Source organism: Schistocerca americana, chromosome X (genome assembly GCF_021461395.2).
Source record: "Schistocerca americana isolate TAMUIC-IGC-003095 chromosome X, iqSchAmer2.1, whole genome shotgun sequence".
Lineage (NCBI taxonomy): Eukaryota > Metazoa > Arthropoda > Insecta > Orthoptera > Acrididae > Schistocerca > Schistocerca americana.
The window spans coordinates 584,471,454-584,492,221 of NC_060130.1; the positions used below are offsets into that span (position 1 = coordinate 584,471,454).

The 20,768-nt window shown below is 42.4% G+C and overlaps 1 protein-coding gene across 1 annotated transcript in view; it reads right to left on the reverse strand.

Moving 5' to 3' along the window:
- The window catches only part of LOC124556191 (protein trachealess-like), a 319,751-nt gene extending 301,395 nt beyond the window's left edge, over window positions 1-18,356 (reverse strand). Inside the window, exon 1 of the mRNA XM_047130185.1 lies at window positions 18,188-18,356. Coding sequence (XP_046986141.1) covers window positions 18,188-18,291 — 104 coding nt within the window. The 5' untranslated portion in view covers window positions 18,292-18,356. The remainder of the gene's footprint in view (window positions 1-18,187) is intronic.
- Between the last annotated feature and the right edge of the window lie 2,412 nt (window positions 18,357-20,768).

Below are 20,768 nucleotides of genomic sequence, written 5' to 3' on the forward strand. Positions count from 1 at the left end.
TCGTTTGCTGCGCTTGTCTGCATAGCTGACCCCTAGCTGGGAGTCCCGTGTCATTTGCAGAGTGAGCTACACTTGATTAGAACGGGCGGCGCGGCGCGGCTGTCGCTGCCGACTCAGCCCCCGCGGGACGGCCGTAAACACGTGCCGCCTTCATTCCCCCGCGTGCTTTACGGCGCCCACTCAAACCACGTCAACGATGGGGTTTTCTCACCTCCCTGGCCTATTTTGCTGACGCGATATCCGCCTATAACGCTCCGATCACCTTCTCTACGCGCCCTTCGAGCACTCGCTCGCTTTTTTACGTACGTCCCGCATTTACTCTGACCCAACTGTCTTAGCCACTGCATCCGTTTACTGCCCCTGTGAGGGGTGGGGGGGTTTGAGTAGCTCTGACAGCACAACTGCCTGCAGCCTGATATCGCCAGGATACCGAATACACGGGTAAAATACACACAGTACACCTACATATGAATCTTGTTACGTTAGTGAGACAAATAAGTCGCAGTAAAATTACCTGGGGCGGCGATGAACAGTGCGATAATTTATTGGGTATGCTACGAGGGCGTGCTGGAAAGTAATGCCTCCGAAATTTTTGTGTGTGAACTCTTAAGGCTTTTTAAATAAAACAAACGTTAGTAATACTCTACATCTTTAGCCATCGTGTCTACATATTTGCAGCCATCTGCCGCTAGAGGGCGTCGAATAACTGTAGCGTGTAACATGGTGGTGTGTAACGTAACTACGTCGGTGCTCGAGAAACAGCGTGCTGTAATCGAGTTACGAATTCGTAGAGTTCATCTCCACATGGAGCACCCTCTCCGTCAGCAGGACAACGCCAGACCACACACGAGCACTGCGACATCTGCAACAATACGACGCCTTGCATTCACTCTCATCCAGTATCCTCCATACGGTACCGAGTTGACCCTATCCGATTTTCATCTGTTTTCAGAACTTAAAGAACATCTTTGAGGAATTCACTTTGACAGTGATGAATGGATGCAAGCAGAGGTGAGATTGTGGATTCGTCAACAAAATCAAACATTCTACAGTGACTGTACCAACAAACTGGTCTCTCGTTGGCAGAAATGTGATTGTTGCACGGATGCACAAGCGGCTCGTACTAAAATTGCGTGCTTATGGAATATCGTCTCAGTTATGTGACTGGATTTGCGATTTCCTGTCAGAGAAATCACAGTTCGTAGTAATTGACGGAAGGCCATCGAGTAAAACAGAAGTGATTTCAGGTGTTCACCAAGGGGTAGTGTTATAGGCCCTTTGCTGTTCCTTATCTATATAAATGATTTGAGAGACAATCTGAGCAGCCGTCTTCGGTTGTTTGCAGATGACGCTGTCGTTAATCGACTAATAAAGTCATCAGAAGATCAAAACAAACTGCAAAACGATTCAGAAAAAAAATCTGAATGGCGCGAAAAGTGTCAGTTGACCCTAAATAACGAAAAGTGTGAGGTCATCCACACGAGTGCTAAAAGGAACTCGATTAACTTCGGTTAAACGATAAATCAGTCTAATCTAAAAGCCGTAAATTCAACTACATACCTAGGTATTGCAATTACGAGCTACTTAAATTGGAAAGAACACACAGAAAATGTTTTGGCGAAGGCTAACCAAAGGCTGCGTTTTATTGGCAGGACACTTAGAAAATGTAACAGACCTACTAAGGAGACTGCCTACACAACGCTTGTCTGTCCTCTTTCAGAATACTGCTGCGCGGTGTGGAATCCTTACCAGGTAGGAGTGACGGAGTACATCGAAAAAGTTCAAAGAAAGGCAGCACGTTTTCTATTATCGCCAAACATGGGAGAGAGTGTCACAGCAATGATACAGGATTTGGGCTGGAAATCATTAAAAGAAAGGCGTCTTTCGTTGCGACGGAATCTTCTCACGAAATTCCAATCACCATCTTTCTCCTCCGAATGCGAAAATACTTCGTTGACACCGACCTACACATGGCGAGACGACCACCACGATAAAATAAGGGAAATCGGAGCTCGTACGGAAAGATATAGGTGTTCATTCTTTCCGCGCGCTATATGAGATTGGAATAATAGAGAATTGTGAAGGTGATTCGATGAACCCTCTGCCAGGCACTTAAATGTGATTTGCAGAGTATCCATGTAGATGTAGATGTTGCCAGCATACCTATGTTGAGAGATAAATAAGTAGACGTAAAGAATAAAGAAGTAGAATGTTGACAACGTCTGTTTTATTTAAAACGCTGTAAGATTATTCACATAAAATATTCGGTGACATTACTTTTCAGCGCGACCTCGTATATAGAAACAAGCCAAATGTGTATCACGTCTATATTCGGCAAATCACTACGCAGCACTAATATTAGCCACTCTTTACGGTTATTCCTTGGTTGTGTACCACTATCAGAAACAATCTGTTCTCCTTCCTCATTAAGGCACTGGCACTCCAAAGATCAGGTTGATATATAAATGAAAATCTCTGAAGTGGTATAGATGAATATTTATGGTACTTCGTGTTTGGTTATACTCCGCGCTTGTCACAGCGCGGTATTGGACATCATGATCACAGTACAGTGCGTTAAAGCGTATCTGCCTTGCGTAATGTTGGCTGCAATCCCTGTTTTTAGTACGTACTCATGTCGTATGGTGAGACAACTGTTACATACGTCCACCTATGTGTTGTGATATCTCATTCAGACGTGTCGGATACTTTCTGATTTTGTAAGTAATGCTTCTAAAAGTTGTGTTGATTCAATGTTATCACATTATGTCTTGCTTCTTGTTATCCTTACGTTTTATTACAGCGAAGCTGCTATTATTCGGTCAAATAGCTCGTTTCTCAGTTGGCATCATGAGGCTGAGTACAACCCGTTCCAGCCCTCCCGCCGAGGAAATATCCTTGGCAGTACCGGGAACTGGGCCCGGGCTCTCCGCATTCTCACATTTCAGCATCGGAAAATTCCAAGCTTTCGACGTATTATCAAACCATTATCAGATGGTCTGAACACGCTGCATAATAATTCGTCAGCTGAAGACACAAGTAATGCTAGCAAATATGCGCTCTGAAGTTTACGAATTAGTCTACAATGTATCGTATTCAGGTCATTTGAAGATGACTTGGAATAATTTTAAAAAATCGTCTTCTTTCGAAGGGTTCCGTTTTAATTTCCCTCTGCCTCTCTGTTACATTTTCGTATGAGATGCCCAACACTGACCTGTTACAATTCTAGCAGCGTGTCTCAGAATCAGGGCTATTAACTAACTCCATACACTGCTGCTTTATTTTAAAATAGGTCGCACTAACGTCTTGTATTCAGTTTCCTTAAGGGATACACCACAGTTTCCTTAGAACTAACCAACTAATATACGTCTTCGATTTGCCTTCCCTACAAGGTATTGACTTCAAGTGTTCGCTTCGTTTCATATCGTTTCGTAGTATTACAACTATTCAGGCTCCAAAGGTTGATGGCTATCATGTAGGCTGACATATATGGCATATTTTATTTAAGAACAATATAATGACTCCAAGCTATAAAACGTATCAGCATTGTAGTGAAGTGGGAGAGTTGACTTTGGGAATATTGCATAATTTCCTTTTAATCTCTATAAGATATTTAATATTCCGACAAATCTTTGCAAACTAGTTGTCACATACATATAAATCCTCTCTCAAATAATGTTTAAATCTTGAGTTTCTTTTGGAAATTAATTTAACTTAAGTGTTACGATTATTATTTGTAGTGGACCCTACTTTTGGACATAAGATCAGTATTTCCAAGAGTACAGGACGTTTTTGTCACCAAATATAATTTTTATAACAAGTGTCCATTTTCTTAAAAATTTGATCACTATAAGCCGAGTTCTGTGAGCCCACCTTCCTTCAAATTAAAATAGTTGCGGGCCCCATTTCTACAGTTAATTAAATGAATACATGATCATGGGCCCTTTGAGAGTCTGACAAAGACTCCATTAGAAGTAAACACTTGAAATTCAGTCAAGATTACAATACTCAGTCAGGTAAATAGAAAATGAAGGCTGATTAAGAATTTAACGTCCTGTCGAAGACGAGGTCATTAGAGTGGAAGTGGCTAGAAAATATACACTACAAACGTTTTCACTATACTAATTACTAGCAATATCTGTGGCAACTACTGCAGTGCAGACCCAGAATGCAAAAATTCAATTGCGCCGTACTGGAAAGTTTTCACCATTTCTTATCTTTTCACAGGGTGAACATTAATTCCTTATTTTCATTGTAGTAGGTCAATACGAAGCAGAACGTGATACAGTTATGAAAACATGTTATAATAAGATACTGCAACTCTGTCTTCTCGATGTATGAATGTCGAGTTATCGGCATAAACAAATGTACCCAATGTCAATTAAAACCAACAAAAAATACACAACTCTCTCTGGATTTTAATATACAAGTAAGAAATGTACAAAACGTTATGCCAACCGGTAACTTTGCATTTTCGCAAACGCAAAAACGCTGCCCTTAGCGCACAATTCATGGCGAAAATTTTACAAAAATATTTCGATCTTCTGGACTTACTGGAAGGTTCTTTTTCCTATCCGTCACTAAAGGGAGTTTATCGTTTAATGTCACGTTGACGTTGAGATTATTGGACAGGAAAGAAGGGAAGCTACAGTTTAACGAGACGCATCATTAACTCTGAAGCAGAACTAATGTGAAGACATCGGCTTTGGCCTTATCAACAGAACCACCCTGCCACCTGAGGGACAAAGATGGACGGACGGGCGAGGATTTAAACCCACTCTTGGTAAAAATGTGTTTTAACGACAGTGCCACCGCGCTCGGTGAGCTCGTTAACGAAATACCCACCACTTAAATAGCGTTACACATTTTGTATGGACAAATGCACAGCTTTTGACGACATGGGTCCACGGCTCTACTAACTACAAACAGATTTCTCACTATTTGTTCGCTATACTCTTCGGTTTTACCTGTAGTTAAGATGGAGTGAAGGGCGCAAATTTCTCTCCTATCATTCCAAGAATTTTTGTGAAGAAAACTAATGGATGTTACGACTGGTCAGCTAGATTAGAGATAGGATGAGCTAATTCTAGCTCTTCCACGACTGAAAATATTTGTGTCGTCGTATAGTCTTGATTGCACCGGTCATAACGTTCCAAGAATGATTACGTTCCAAGGCGCCATGTTTCAGCAACCTACCGGACGATACCATTTGTATCGGTAACCAGTTATGCTGATAATGTGCAGATTTCTATGATTCGATGTATTAAGTCGTTTCGAAGAATGCGGTTATTAGAGTTTGAACAGTGTGAAATTTCTCAGACTTTTGCTTTAAATATTTTCCTATAGCAGCTTCACGTGTTGCGCAACTAACAGAATTAGTGAAAACTTTACATAATGTGAGAGTTTCTTTTCACTGATATACAGGCGATATCCCTTCTGCAGCAGACGGTAGAGAACAGCTTCGTAAGCTGGCGACATAAATAGGCTCGTGAAACACTGCAAAAGTAACAGAAGGATGCGATATGCATTTTGACCCATACAGCAGTAGAATATTTACGTCATATAGTCACCTATGTGGATGGGGAATGGCCAAAGGTACAATATAACGGCAATATTTTATTCATATAGTTAGTTTTGGCCTATTCCACGGATGACTTAAAACGCAGTGACTTCTTGTATCTTTAAGATGGATCGTGCAAAATTGGTTGTTTTCTGTTAATGAACAACGGCTGCAACTCACATTTGTAGTGTATTTGCCTCTCTCCAAGTACAAAAACGGTTTTCTACTTCTATTAACTCTCCTTTCTCAGAATTCCTTGTCTTGGTAAACTAACGTGCACCCAACTGAAAGTTTCCCCGATTAACATGTCCGTAGAGTGCAAGAATAATGGGCGAAGTCTGAAGGTGAAACAGTTAAACAATCATATGTGACAGACATTTTGTGGGACCATTTTCGTCCGCGTCATTTGGATGTGAGCTACGAAGATTCATCTCATTAACAAGTAACACTGTAAGATGCTGACAGCACTACTATAAAATATGATTTACTGTTCTTCAAATTACTGGTAAAAGCTGATTTAACGACATTTAATTTTTTATACAATTTTCTTATAAAGTTAGTCATTCTTTCTGAGTTAATCATTGAACGAAGTTAAGTCATATGAAGTGGTGACAGCAGATTGTCTAGCGGGAGAATTTTATTCCACAAGCACAAGCACTATTTCTGCTTGAAGACTCCTTTAGTCAATGCCTACTTATTTTAAGATGAATTTATGACTTGAAGCGCAGGAAATGTGTAGTTAACAAAATTATAACTATGCACAGTAAAGCTTTGTTTCCTTTATTAATAAATGGTCAGGTGGTGATAGCAAAAAGTCAGACTCGACAAAATGCAAACGTTACATAGGTTCAGTATCAAGTTGTTTCAACGTATGACACTGAAAAATTCTTGCTGACCTATGTAAGTGTCAGAAATGATTACCAGACTCCAGTGAATTATGAGAGAAAGAATAAGAGCGCGGATTTACTGAGAGAAAAATATGCAACTAATATGCCATCATGGCAGTGTAAGAGGAAAAACGGAAACCTATTACAAATTTCCCCACGTTTTACATATATACTAACTAAAGCGTAGAAAAGAGCTGCTTATGAACATTTTACGGTCTTTGCTGTGAGGAGGAATGTCATCCCACAGTGTGCCAAAATCACACTTCACCCAAACGTCAAAAACGAATCTGAGCCAGTGGCAGTTTTGTATTAGACTATAAGTTTTCACACACACACACGCACACACACACACACACACACACACACACACACACACACACACACACAGAGAGAGAGAGAGAGAGAGAGAGAGAGAGAGAGAGAGAGAGAGAGAGAGAGAGAACCGGAAACCGACTTGCCACTATTACACACCACATTTAATGATTTTATCTTTATCACTGACAAATACTTACGTCTCGAAAAATACGCACGTAAGACTTGTTACTGCAGTGCATTTACAACATGTCTGAGAGAGAAATAAGAGAAATTTTATGCATCGACAGTAAGGAAATTACGTACAGATCTGAAAGGAATTTATATCGGAAAGGAACGTATTTGTCCACATATCAACGGCACCGTGACAGTTTAATAGCAAAACAGCGTTCAAGTAATTTGGTGTTTTGATTATATGGATTGCTGTACGGAAGTGGAAACTCTGAAGAACGTAAAGGAGGTCTGGAACAAGCATATTACATCCTCAATAAGCCCTATCACGAATTGTAGGATGAATTATTATTCTCGTGGAGAACTAAGTTCAAGATAGAAATTTTTTTGCACTGTCTGTAGCCGGTACTTAGTTTGGAATGACACTGCTAAAAGCATTCAGTGAACATTTAAAGAAAAAAAGAGACCACATTTAAAGACCCAGAAGCCTACAGAAAACTATGCGATATACTAGAGCAGTAGACGTGGAATAAAATTTCCGAAATTCATGTAAATATTAGGACAGTGACAAGTTTTGATCTGTCCTATGGTGTTACACAATACGTTTTGGCACTTTAATTTCCCCCTTTACTACGCTAAAACCGAGTACTGTTTTCAACTGATGTAACAACAACAACGTTTCTTAAACATTAATGAATATCATTTTATTGTTTATATAAATGTACATTGGACCTATGTCTATTTGAATTTTCCCCTTATTCTTCTCTACCTAGAAGTGATACTACATAATGCTATTTGTGTTTATAATAAATTGCGAGTGTCTCAACGAACTACGTTTTCCGTCATCTAACGAAGTCCATATCCTCAAATGAAGCTCAATCAGTTTTGTATTCCGACAGTTACTAAATAAAATGCGTAGGTAGTCAATGCTCGTGGTCTTCGGGGTGAAAAATTTCTTTTTAGCATGGGTAGTGGCTTAAGAATTCTCTGTGGCTCATCTTTTTCAGCACATCAGTGTCGCAGAGTTTGAATTTAACTTTGAACACAAACAATTTCATGCACGTTCCCATGAATGTTAATAATTAAAAAGCTTTATACAGAATGTGAAAATCTAATTATTTAGAAGTTTAAGTGGTACAAAGATTTAAAAACAGCCAAGAAAGGATATGTGTTTGGACATCCAGAAAGTATTTGTAACCTGTTTCGTCGAGACAACATTGTCAAATAAGGTTTCTATTTAATCAATTATCGTTTTCTGGATGAAAGGTAAACATTATTCTGTCACAAACGAACAGCCTCATCTATATGTAAACACTCCACGTAATTTGCGTAATTATACATACATTTATCAGAGAGAGTTAATGAAACTGCATCTCTACAAATTCTGTCAAGTGTCATGAGCCACTTGTTAATGACTGTGCGTAATGAAAATACAACATCAACGAAACAAGCGACTCTGCTCTTCATTATACGTTTGTGTGTAACGCGGGGTGCTGAAGTATTTATGTTTTTCGTGTTAATGTTTCTAGACACCTACTTATTTCTTAGCACTATCATTTTACTTATACGCACAATGCGTCCGGAAACGTATCTTTTCCTGCAGGAGAAAGCGTTAGACGTTGGAACTCTCTCTTGAAATTCCCTGAGTCACGTACGGCCACCTTTCTTTATCGTTAGAGGCTCATGGAATTTCAAATGGTTTCTGTTCGTGTTTTTCACCGATTCCATATCAATGCTCGTTCTATCGGTGATAATCGCCATAATTTGTATTAGCAAATTTAAAATGCAAAACTGTTTTATACATAAAGTGTGAAATATTTCTGCAAATCGAAAAAGTAATATTTATGTATTTTATTTTTAACTCCTACAAATATTAGTCGTGCTTTTCAGGCAACTAAATAGTGGAAATTCTATAAGTTTCATATAGAGAGGAAAGGACAGAGCATTTTTCATATATTACTTATAAATCTCACACTGTGGCAGAACAAATTTTCTAGTTGGCTGCAGAATAATCGGATTAGACCGCTAGTTAGTAACATAACTATTTATAGATAAAATGTTTAGTTCAGCATTAAAACTAAAAGGGGTGTGTTGAAATGGGAATTAATTGCGAACTATCACGTTTCTAATTTAAGACTCTTTACAATACTTCACACAGCAAATAAAATACACATATTTTACACATGTGTATCACATGTCCAAATTTAGGTTAAACGTAGCAACAAAGTTCGAAACTAAAAAGGCTAGAGAAAAATAAACAGGAAGGGAAATTGTACAACGCTTAACGCAATAGACTCGCATTTCGATTCATATCATTGTCCCGACATCCCGATGAGATTTTACATGAATGATTTGACACGCTTACCGGGATGCCACGTTTACCAAGGCCAAGTTAAATTTATTTTGTCTTTCTGTACAAATTAGTTTACTGTCGGTATCTACAAGCCTGTCAGCCACGAAGTATTGAACATTAAATAACAAATCAGATCAATGAACAGGTCAGCTCCGCTAATGATGGACGTGTACAGTATGTTTAGCAATTTTCTGTTCGCGTTACGTTGCTTCCTTTTAGATTTGAGAGAAAAGGCTCAGAGATGTGGGAGGTGTTGGTGAGAGGGTAAAAGGACAATAGTAAATGCAACCATTTCTTATAAAAGATGCAAAAAGTATTACGGCAATGACCTACTAATGGAACTTGCTTTTGCATCGCATCAATGTACTTTTTTGTTTCCAGGAAACTAGACTGCTCAGACATTAATAACGAGACACAAAAAAGAATAACGGACCACAAGTAACCGGGGACTACAACTTAAATACTTCCTTTAGTGACAATCACTTATTTCACAGAAATGATAAAGCGGGCTCTACGAGCGACGCGATTTGCAACTAAAGGGAAGAATCACGTTCCGTCGTCAAATACGTAATACATCGTTACGAACGAGATTATTGAACAAAGAATTTGCAGCAAAATTGTAGTCATACTTCTCATTTGTGTTTTAGATCTTCACCAGTCTTCTACATGTCCATTCTATTTTCAGAGTTGTGATTTCTCCGGAAATCAATTAAATTGTTGCATCTGGCACCCAGGTTTCCCCCAGTCTAAAAAAGTTACAATCTACGTGTTTATTTGCCGGAGAAATGTGGCACGCCATTCTGTTTTTAGACTGTGAACGAAGACGTTTGGGCTGCACCAATTTCACGATTGAGCCGCACGTTAGGAGTTAGGGGAGCTTATAGCGGCCGCATGATTACGTACTCAAAGACACGAGAGGCTGTGATGAGTCGCCTGAGCTGTGAGTGAGGCTAGTTAACTCCAGAAGCTCACAAAGCGTGAAGGTAAAAGTGTGCCGGTTTTTTAATTACAAGTACGTTTTTCTATTTAACGTTTTACGCGCAGCACGAGTTCGGACAAGATGTAGCAGCGAAAACATCTAACACGCATGAAGGAGAATTTCTTGTTGCTCCGTTAGTGTCTGATTAACGCGGACGAAAAAGAGGGAGGTGGAACAGAGTATGATCGCGCTGCCAATCTGTTTTACCTTCGCTATGGAAGGTGTGGAAGTGGCACGACTTAAGTAAGTATATAAAGTTCCAGGGTGTTCACTGCGTTTCGACGATAGAATTAGTTCTTCTGAGACGGTACGAATTAATTTTATGACAATGTAACACTTTTCTTTTGACTTACTAGTGTCAACACCAAACCTTAATAAGGTCAAAAATTTAGCTGATTTGTATAAATAGTTTCCATAATGCTGTCTAGGTTGTTTCCCAAACCAATTTCTACGCCGAGTAGCTGGCGATCAACACTGAGAAAGGCGTCGACGGCGTAAAGGGCATAAAACTGAAAGAAACTAAACAGCAAATACGCTGATTTTTCTGTAGATGCTGTAATAAAAATTTAGTTCTGCGTAAACATTCTTCTGTCATTTTCTGCGATCATGACCAAGCGAAGTGTCACCATCATTAAGATAATCGAGATGTATTCGGTATATCGAAATATTAGTCTGGTTGGTTGATTTGGTGGAGGGGACCAAACAGAGAGGTCATCGGTCCCACGAAGCAGGGAAGGACGTGGAAGGAAATCGAGCAGGCTGTGTCCTTTCAAAGGAACCATCCCGGCATTTGCCTGAAACGATTTAGGAAAATTACGGAAAATCTAAATCAGGATGGCCGGACGCGGGTTTGAAGCATCGTCTTCCCGAAGACGAGTCCTGTGTGCTAACCACTGCGCCACCTCGATAGGTCGAAATGTTGTTTTCCCTTAGCTTATACCCCCGGTGTGTTACTACTGTATTCTGGAATTCTTTCATTAATGTGGATACTTAACGACAGAGATGCAGCATATGCGTTACTGTGTTAGCATTTCCTTTTTGTACTGTTTATGTGATTCATTGACTGACAATTTGAAATACAGAAACTGATCCGTTGATACGTACGTAATACAATCATAGCTAAGATTTTAAGTTACTGGTAGCTGCTGTGCAGTAAATTGTTTCGAGGAAACTACAAACAGACAGCTCAGGTCGGGTGAGTTTTCTAAACTGGCTGAAGTATTGAGAATAGATTAACGGGGTGTTGCTTTGGAAAAAAATGTTAGTATGTAGGAAATTGAGTAATTTCGCATTAGAGGAAAGGATGGCATATAATTTTAGAAATATTCTTTTGTAACAGCCATACATGTTTCGGTGAAGTTTCATCACAATGGTCAGGAGGTTAATATTATTTTGTGTCGATAATAGGCAAACATTACGTACAATATACACGGTTTTGGGATTGTGGTATTCATATTTATAGCACTATTATCACCCAAAATTTTTACCTATTATTCGACAGAAAATGAATTGAACGTATTGACGATGGGGAAACTTCGCCGAAGAGAGTATGGGTGTTAAAGAACAGAATTGTGTTCACAGAAGGCAGGACCGCATTTCCATATGCGTGTATCTGAGAGCGAACAGGGGTAAAATGTGTCCTTGAACCACAAGATTAAAAGAGGCTGGTCTTTACCATTTGAGGTGGTCTGTTACTTGCCTCTGCACCAGTAATGCATCGCTGTTTTACCTTGTCAGAGAGCGTAGCTCTTCGCAAAACACATTTTCATTAGCTCAGCGCTACGATACGGAAATCTTTGCTCTTATATCCGGCATCGAGCCTTGTAAATCTCTTATGCACGTTTATTGTATTCGGCTTTTCCCAGAGGAAGTCACTTTATCCGTATACCATTCGTCTTGCAACATTCATAACGAAAGAAAAATCCACGAAGTTGTCAGATATTTCGTAACTAGATGCTTTGAGCCTCACAAAAAAAGATCGTAGCGCTAGCAGTAATTTCAGTGTCAAACATTCAGCCTAAGCTCGTTATTCATACTGTCTATATTCTGTAGCACAGTGTACTGTTCAGTTAACACACTGGCACATCATCCAAAGACGACAGAATAAAAATGACAAGTACCGAAAACTGCCGCAGGTGTTGAGGATGTGTAATCACAAGAGGGAAGCGAATCAAGCAGGCGACTGGAGGTGTGCTCCGTACTACCTTCAGTATGCAGAACGCGCAACATAAAAAATTTGATTGACACATGATAACCAAGTGAACACACTGTTGGAGAGGTTAATCTGGCGAAGCCGTCACTGCGCGCTGATCGAGCAACTCCCCACTCATTTATTTCTTGACACCTCTTGTTGCTGCTAAGAGGGTGCAATTGTTGAATGTTAAATTTCCAGAAAATGAATACAAATTCTTTATTCGTAGCTGTGGGCTGGCAGGGAAAGAAGGGGAGAAGAGGGGGAGGCTTTATTTGAAAGAAGTGGTCATCTGTGAGGATCCAACAGTATACTTGCGAATAAGTAAATACTATAATAGAAAATTCGCATTTTAACGACAATTTTAAAAAGTAGTATAAATGAATAAATCATTGACTGTTTGAGAGCAGCGTATTCGTTTGAGTTACTAGCTAAAAATTTTATACAATTTCGTCACGCTCCCATGGCCGCCGCTGAATACATTTTTCATTCTAGTCGGGAATGGATATCGAACTGCTGACGGAAGAAAAATTTATCCACACCGTGACGAAAATCCATCCCGCTGCAGAGCTTCTCCACCGGTAACGACTCGAACTCGCTACATGACACTTCGAGTAACGGCTTCATTCAGGCTTAGGGTTTAAAGTGAAGCCGTTTAAAACGTTTTATCAAAATATTTTACAAGAAGAGAGACAGCTATTTTCAGTGGACGACGAAGGATGTCTCCCCACGTAAGAAGCCAATAATATCTGTAGCAACGGACATTGAAGAGTACGAACCGCGTTGGGAGAGGCTGTGCAGTACTGAAACGGTAGAATCGAATTCTGACTGGAATTTCCTGTCATTTTCCTTACCACTCTTGCCAGGGACAGGGCACCTAAGTACCAAGCACATGGCAGATTCCTTACCCACCTGTTCAGGAGGGAGGCAACATTTTGCCAACTGTCGTCTTGCGTGATCCACAACCAGTTTCTGATTTTTAAGCTACTATCGAGTTTTTAGCGAGAACTAGGTGCTGTAGTATGAAAATGGCAATGTAATCACACGATGTGTTTCTATTTGTCTTGGTTTACAATTTGTACTCTGAAACCTCAGCAACGAAACAACTTGGGAAAAAAAGATCAAAGGGAAGCAATGCGAATATGTTGCCATTTTCATACATGTGGCACGTTCACTCGATTATGGCTTAATAATCTTAAGAAGCGGTCTACATAAACACGACCTAAGTGGAAGAACGCCACCTTCATTTAATAAAGTCATGACTGTGTTTCCAACGCTCTTGTTTGATAACAAAACGTACTGAGTACTTGTATACTTTGCTGAACGGACAAAATTGGTACAAGAGAGCGAAATTCTCCAGCTCCATGTCGACATCTGCGGCGTGTGTGTGTGTGTGCGTGTGTGTTTTTAAGCGTACCCGTTTTAAATCACGCAGTTCGGATACCTGTCAATAAATGTGTCCCTGTCATTGGCAAGACAGCATTTTATATTTTTCTTTTTTTTTTTTTTTCAACGACGCGAGGATGCCAAGAGTTCCTTGGAAAGAGTCCCTCAGAAAACAATGGGCAAAACCGCAACATTCGGAAGAAGATATCGGTTCTTGCAAACGACTAGCGAACGATGCCAGTTCCAGGGAGTTTGCCTGACGGAATCGAAATTTTGGAGCGAGTCCAGCAATTGTGAGGAAAGTTTCGCAGGCGGAGGCGACGCAGCGCGCCGGGAAACTCGGCTACTGGCGTACTTGCGTCACTCGCTGATACGCCTGCCGGAACACGCGCCCCGCGTCCCCGCGGAACGTCGTTTTAGCGGCGAAATCCACCCAAATGACTCCTTCAGTGACGCATTTCTCTACCAGATAAAACACTACGTTGCGTCTCGACGGTGAGTTTCCATCCTCAGCTGAAAACTAAGCAATTCTAACTCAACATTTCTGCGTGTTCTGTTGCTGTTAATTAATTTGTATTAGTTCCTCGTTCGTAATAGATTTGTGAAACACCAACCGACTCTGCGTCTCAGAGGAAATCGGGCCCGTCTTCTCAGTGAGCACGAATTTAACTTTTGTCTTGCTCACCGCTCTCATCTTCGTAGGTGTTAGCTGCCTGAAGTGTACAGCATGACCAGTATCTCTATTAATATCTCAAATAAGCATTAACAAGTTCGTCACTACGTAATTCCAGCATGCACCATTATAATTATCGCCCGAAGTTTCTATCCCAATGATTTTGTACGTACCCAGCAAGAGGCAGAGATGGGCAGCCCCCATCCCCATCCTGCCCACCTCGACATACCAACTTAGTATCAGTTTGAAAGTGAGAATATGTAATGGGTACTGAATAATAGTTAGTGTACCCGTAGCCTTTCGTGGTGAAAGTGCAAAACTATTTCGTCATTTATAGTGGAATAAACATTAGTTGCCGTCCTCACTGCCCCCCCCCCTCCGTCTCCCCCCCTCCGCCCCCCACCGTTCTCTTTTCTCCCAATAGCGCAGAATCTGGGTACCCTCTCGACTATAACTAAAAATGAAGTTTAAATCTTATGTAACGGGTATGTAAAAGCCGTTGTCAACAATCATGCAGTTCTATTCATGCTCGGTGAATGAAGAGAACTGTTCCAGGACATAAGCAGGATACGACAGGCGTGGATTGTGCTTCGTAGCGAGTAGTTAATTCATTGCGACTGAGCGCTGCCAGAGTCTTGTCTTAAGTATATGAGCAGAACTACAACTTCCATATCCTTCCAGAGGTGCAGTTGTGGGGTAGAGCAACTGCTGCCATTTTTAGAATATGAAGTTTAGTTCTGGATCTAAATGATTACTTGTAATCCACACGTAAGTGGTTGTCAGAGGATTCATGGAACCACTTCCAGCCTATTCATCGACCGATCCACTCTCTACTAGCACATGGGAAAATGAACATTTACATCCTTCCGTGCGATTTTTGATTTATCTTATTTTGCTAGCATGGTAATTTCTCCGTAAGTAGCTGGGGGCCAACAAAATATTTTCTCATTCAGAGGAGAAAGTTGATGATTGAAATTTTGTGGAAAGGTCCTGCCGCAACGAAAAAAGCCTTTGTGTGAATGACTGCAAGCCCAACTCTCATTTCATATCCGTCACACTCTCTCACCTATTTCGCGATAATACAAAACGAGGTGCACTTCTTTGAACTCATCAATCCTATCTAGTAAAGGACACCACACCGCTCACCAAAACTCCATAAGAGGACGGACAACAGTAGTATAGGCAGTCTCTGTAGTGGATGTGTTGCATCTTCTAAGAGTTCTGCCAATAAAACGCAGTCCCTGGTTCACCCCCCCCCCCCCCCCCACAACATATTCTGTGTTATGGTACCGATTTAACTTGTTTGTAATTGAAATTCCTAGATATTTATTTGAATTGACAACCTGTAAATTTGTGAGATTTATCATTTAATCGTAATTTAACGCAATTTTTTGGGCACTCATGGGGACGACCTCACTCATCTCTAAATTATTTTACAATTCATTTAGATCTTCTTGTGACTTTACTTGATGCTAACGACAGCATCATCTGCAAACAATCCCAAAGTGTTGTTCAGATTTTCCTCTGCTTATATAGATTCAGAACGATGTTGCGTTGCTCACGCGACATGTGTCAACAACATTTTTCTTAAGACTGTTGGCGTACTTCTGTCGCTCACTCACTCACTCACTCACTGTCTCACTCACACACATACACACACGGAGGGAGGGAGGGAGGGAGGGGGAGAGGGAGAGGGAGGGAGGGAGGGAGGGAGGGAGGGAGGGAGGGAGAGAGAGAGAGAGAGAGAGAGAGAGAGAGAGAGAGAGAGATAGCATTTCTAAAGAACTGTGAATGTATCCGACCTTGAACTGTATTTTTACACTGTGGTACATTTAATCAAATCGCTCAACTCAGTAGCAGAGGGCTAACAGTTTACTGCAGGCGTGTTCTTACTGTCAGCCGGAAGGCAAAAACGACGGAGCTCCCGAACAGCCTTGCGGCGAACGACGATCAGAAATGGTTTGAGCAGTGGAAGGAACGAATGCTGACGAGTATGGACGCAAATGATGACCACCACTGGCTGACTATATCTGTTATGTACATAAATTTGCAATATCATTCCCATTCGTTCGGTATCAGACTCCGTCCATGGAATTTCCCAGTCGAGGTCCAGAAAATGCCTGTGCTAAACTGCTTGTGTACTGTCTCTCAGCTGAACAAAGTTGAAGGTCAAACAGCAGTCGCGCACTAATACACCATGACATGTATCTCCTTAGTTACACGAGTAGCCTCGTTTTTTGTGTCTAGGCGGTAAATTAAGTCCTAAGCGACCCTTAGTTTCGAGGGCCGTTTGGAATGGGCTACTCTAGGATGTAAGGTTCGGGGAGATAATATTTACCCTCTTGGTCTAAAGTCACCTACTTCAGTGTGCCGTGAAATCTGTGTCTGCAGAGAGTGGGGTCGGTGGGGGGGGGGGGGGGGGGGGGCTGCAGAGCGAGGGTGACACTTTACGTAAGACGTTGGACTACTCATATTAGGGAAGACTGGGCTTCAAATTCCTGTTCAGACACACAGATTTTGGGGTTCCCTGATTTTTATAAATTATTTAAGACAAATGTCCGGATACTTCCTGTGAATAGGCCACTGTCCTCGACTTGACTCTATATTCAACTCAACTATTGCCTAATATCGCTGATGTCCTCGACGTGGACGGGACATTAAAAGCTAACCTTTTCTCTTCTTACAGAGATTCAATGAGCGTATCCCACCTATGAAGATAGGCTGTTTTCCAATGCACATCCTTATCTCACATAAACGGTTGTGCAGTCAGCAATACCAAACATGCTCGGTGAACTGAAATCACTTTGTCGAAGCTCCTGCGACGTTATGTCTCTGCTACGCTCAGCAGATCCTAACAAAATATTACAAAACCTCTTCAAGATTTATTGCGCTTCAGCTGTTTGATATCTGAAAGAAATGCTTATGAAGCTCAACAGAGGTAGCGCGTTACCATCCCCAACCGAGTTCGTGTCTAGATGGTGTGAATCAGGAATGCTGAGAGTACACGTTCCAATGACTATTGGGTTTTTGGAAGACACTGTAACTTAAGCCGCGGCTTCGGAGCCGACCAACTTACAAAGAGGAGTAATTCGCATCTCGGACATGATCCAGCTATCCGATGCCGCTCCTAGGAAGGAAAATGTTTTGGCTGCTAAGAAGAAACACATTGCACTGTTCGTCCAATATCGCGGAGTTAATCACTGACAAAGTTTGTTTTCACAGAACGATACAAAGGAACAACACAGGTTGTCACAAAATGTACACACGCAAGACACAGCAGACGAATGCACAGCAGCGAGAAACAACGGTAACAGGAAGAAGGTGCAAGCGCAGGAGAGGGCAATTCAACTTCCGCAAAACGTCCGCGAAGCTCTGATGGTTCCTCCGAGTCTTCCTCCGCGCTCTCGACGCTCCACTCAGTCTCTTCCAAGGTTCGTTCCCTCGGAATTTTTGAAAGGGCTGAACAAGAACAAGTGAACTGTCAGAGAGGAAGCTCGGTGGAGCGAGTCATCTGAGGAGAGTGCTAGCAAAAACCATTAGAGCGTTCGTAGATCCGTTAACGGGGAACACGAGTTAAGAGCTACAGCAGGCAGAGAATAGTATTGTAATATAACATGCCCTGGTTCGAGGATGTTCGACTGTTTCTGTTTGCAGGGGACATAGTCCGCCGGTACGAACCAGGAGTGCGTGAAGGCCGGGTTGATGAGCGCACCAGAACCCGGCTGCCGCTGAAAGGACGACGTGACGGCGTAGTCCATCGCCACCGCCTGGTACGGCAACATGCTGCACAAAAAAACTCGCCCGCTGAGATTTCACACGCTCACTGCCCGCTGCCAGCGCACACGCAACCTTGACGACGCTGCGCCCATCACTGTGCGACAACAATACTCTCCTCCTCCTTAACGACTCGCTGCAAAATAATGAGCGATTCGGCCGGCGCGAACGCTCGGGCAGCGCGCGCTCGAGCTTCGGGCGCCTCCGTCAGCGCTCGGCGCTAGGCCGCGCCCCGCGCTGGCCACGCCCTGCACGCCGCATCGTGTTGGCCGGCGCGCCAGGGGGCGGGGACAGCAACAGGTGTCGCCGCGTGCGTCTAGCCGTGTGCCGTGGCCCGCTTGGGGCGTCGATACCGATAGCGCACCTGGGCGCCGTTCGATACAGATCCCGAGGTAGACCACGGGATACGAGTAAACAGTCACACCGATGGCCTCGTTGCACCCACAGGGAGCCAATGAGGGCGCTTGATGTTCGGAAACCAGCAGTGGGAGCGCATTTCCGCTGTGGGTTACGACTCTGAGATCTATTTTAGGCCGTGACAGTGTTCAGGTACACGAGTAAACAATCGCTATCGTGAGTTTTGGGATGGATTTGGGTCGTTAGTAGATTACGACGGCGTTTAACGTTCGTAAAAAGCAACAGTAGTACCTCGACTAACGCATGTTACGTGGCCTTGTTGCATTCGCAGTATGAGAATCATCTTCGGACAGCAGCTGTGGTACTGCACTTCCAGCTTGGTGTGTGTCCACGAGTCCGATTTTAGGTCATGGCGGTGTTAGTGTACACAAATAAACATTCGTAATTCTGATTTTTAGCATGGGGTTGGGCAGTCAGTACTCTATGGCTGCGATTAATGTTCCGAACAGCAACAGTAGTACGTCATTACCCGCCGAAATGGGTGAACCCGGGGTCAAATCCAAACAGGCCTTCAGTGCTGACAGACAAAAGTTAACAGTTGCACTTGTGTATTCGGAGCAGACCAAGGATGCGTCAGTACAGTAGCCTATGTTGGAGGTTGATATCCCCATCCTTAACAGTGGTTTGCTACAGAATTCTTGAACTTATCCTCAGTTCGAATATAATAAATTCCCTTGTGACAGAAAAGCTCCTGTCCACAATCAACACGAATTTAGGAAACGTCGTTAGTGCGAAACCCGGTTTGCATTTTCTCACATGATATCCTACAGCCCATAGGGGGGTAACAGACAGGTACCATACCATATTCCTAGAGTTCCGAAAAGCGTTTGACACGCTGCCCCGCTGCAGACTGCTGACGAAGGTCCGTGAGTACTGGATGGGTTACAAGATATGTGAGTGGCTCGAGGACTTTCTAAGTAATAGTACTTTGCCCTCGACGGCGAGTGTTCATCAGAGCAAGTGTATCGTCAGGAGTGTCCCAGAGAAGTGTCATAGGACCGCTCTTATTATCTGTATAGGGTGGGCATTAACAAAACCGACAAACTGCAGGGACGGAATCCTGACTGGAAACGGAAGAAAAAAGGTCCTTTGAACATGTGCCCAAAGATATATCGTTGCCACGGTAGATGGAGCTGACGAATGAAAGTTCCTCTGACACATGTCGTGTGTTCCATGTTTGCGGCAGGTTGTGTGATTCACGCAGCATATTGTAAGCAGCAGAATGATTCGTCGGTAAAGAGGACTGATGACAGAAATCCCATAATTGCGATGATCTGGTGCAAAACCCATCGACAAAATCCTTCCCGAAGAGGGAAGTCTGCTGCTGATAATCCTTGCACTCGTAGCATGTGATAAAGGCGGTAGCTGTTGCCATGCAGGATACACGTAATCGCACTTTGGCTTGAACCATGTTGGCGGGCCACTTGCCAGGAGCTTGTACTGGGATTCGTCTCAGTATCCTGTAGAACTCGGTGCTCCAAATCCGGGGTTCGCACAGTCCGCCGCTTCCCTGCACGTTTGTCTGTCTGAAAAGACCCATGATCAAACAATTGCCCAAAAAGGGCTTGAAATGTTGTACGATGTTGTTGGTGTCTGTGATGGCACTTGTTTTGGTAAAGTCGTGGTGCCTCTCGGCCGTTTCCATCTGCTTGGCAGTACACAAACACCATGTCAGCTTGGTCCCGACATGAATACCGAACCATTCTGCTGCCGACAGTACGTTACGTCAATCACACAGCCTGCAACATACAATGAACACACGGGCACGTGGCACGTGATCAGTGCCATCTACTGTGGCAACGATGCATTTCCGGATACGTGTTCATAGAACCCTTTTTCCTCCATTTTCAGCCAGGAATCTGTCCCTGCAGTTTATCGATTTTATTAACGTTCACCCTGTATACATAAATGATGTGGCAGACAGGATGCGACTGCATGCAGATGGCACTATGGTGTAAGGGAAGGTGTCGTTGTTGAGTGACTGTAGGAGGATACAAGATGACAGACGAAATTTCTAGTCGGTGTGATGACCGGCAGCTTGCTCTAAAAGTAGGAAAATGTAAGTTAA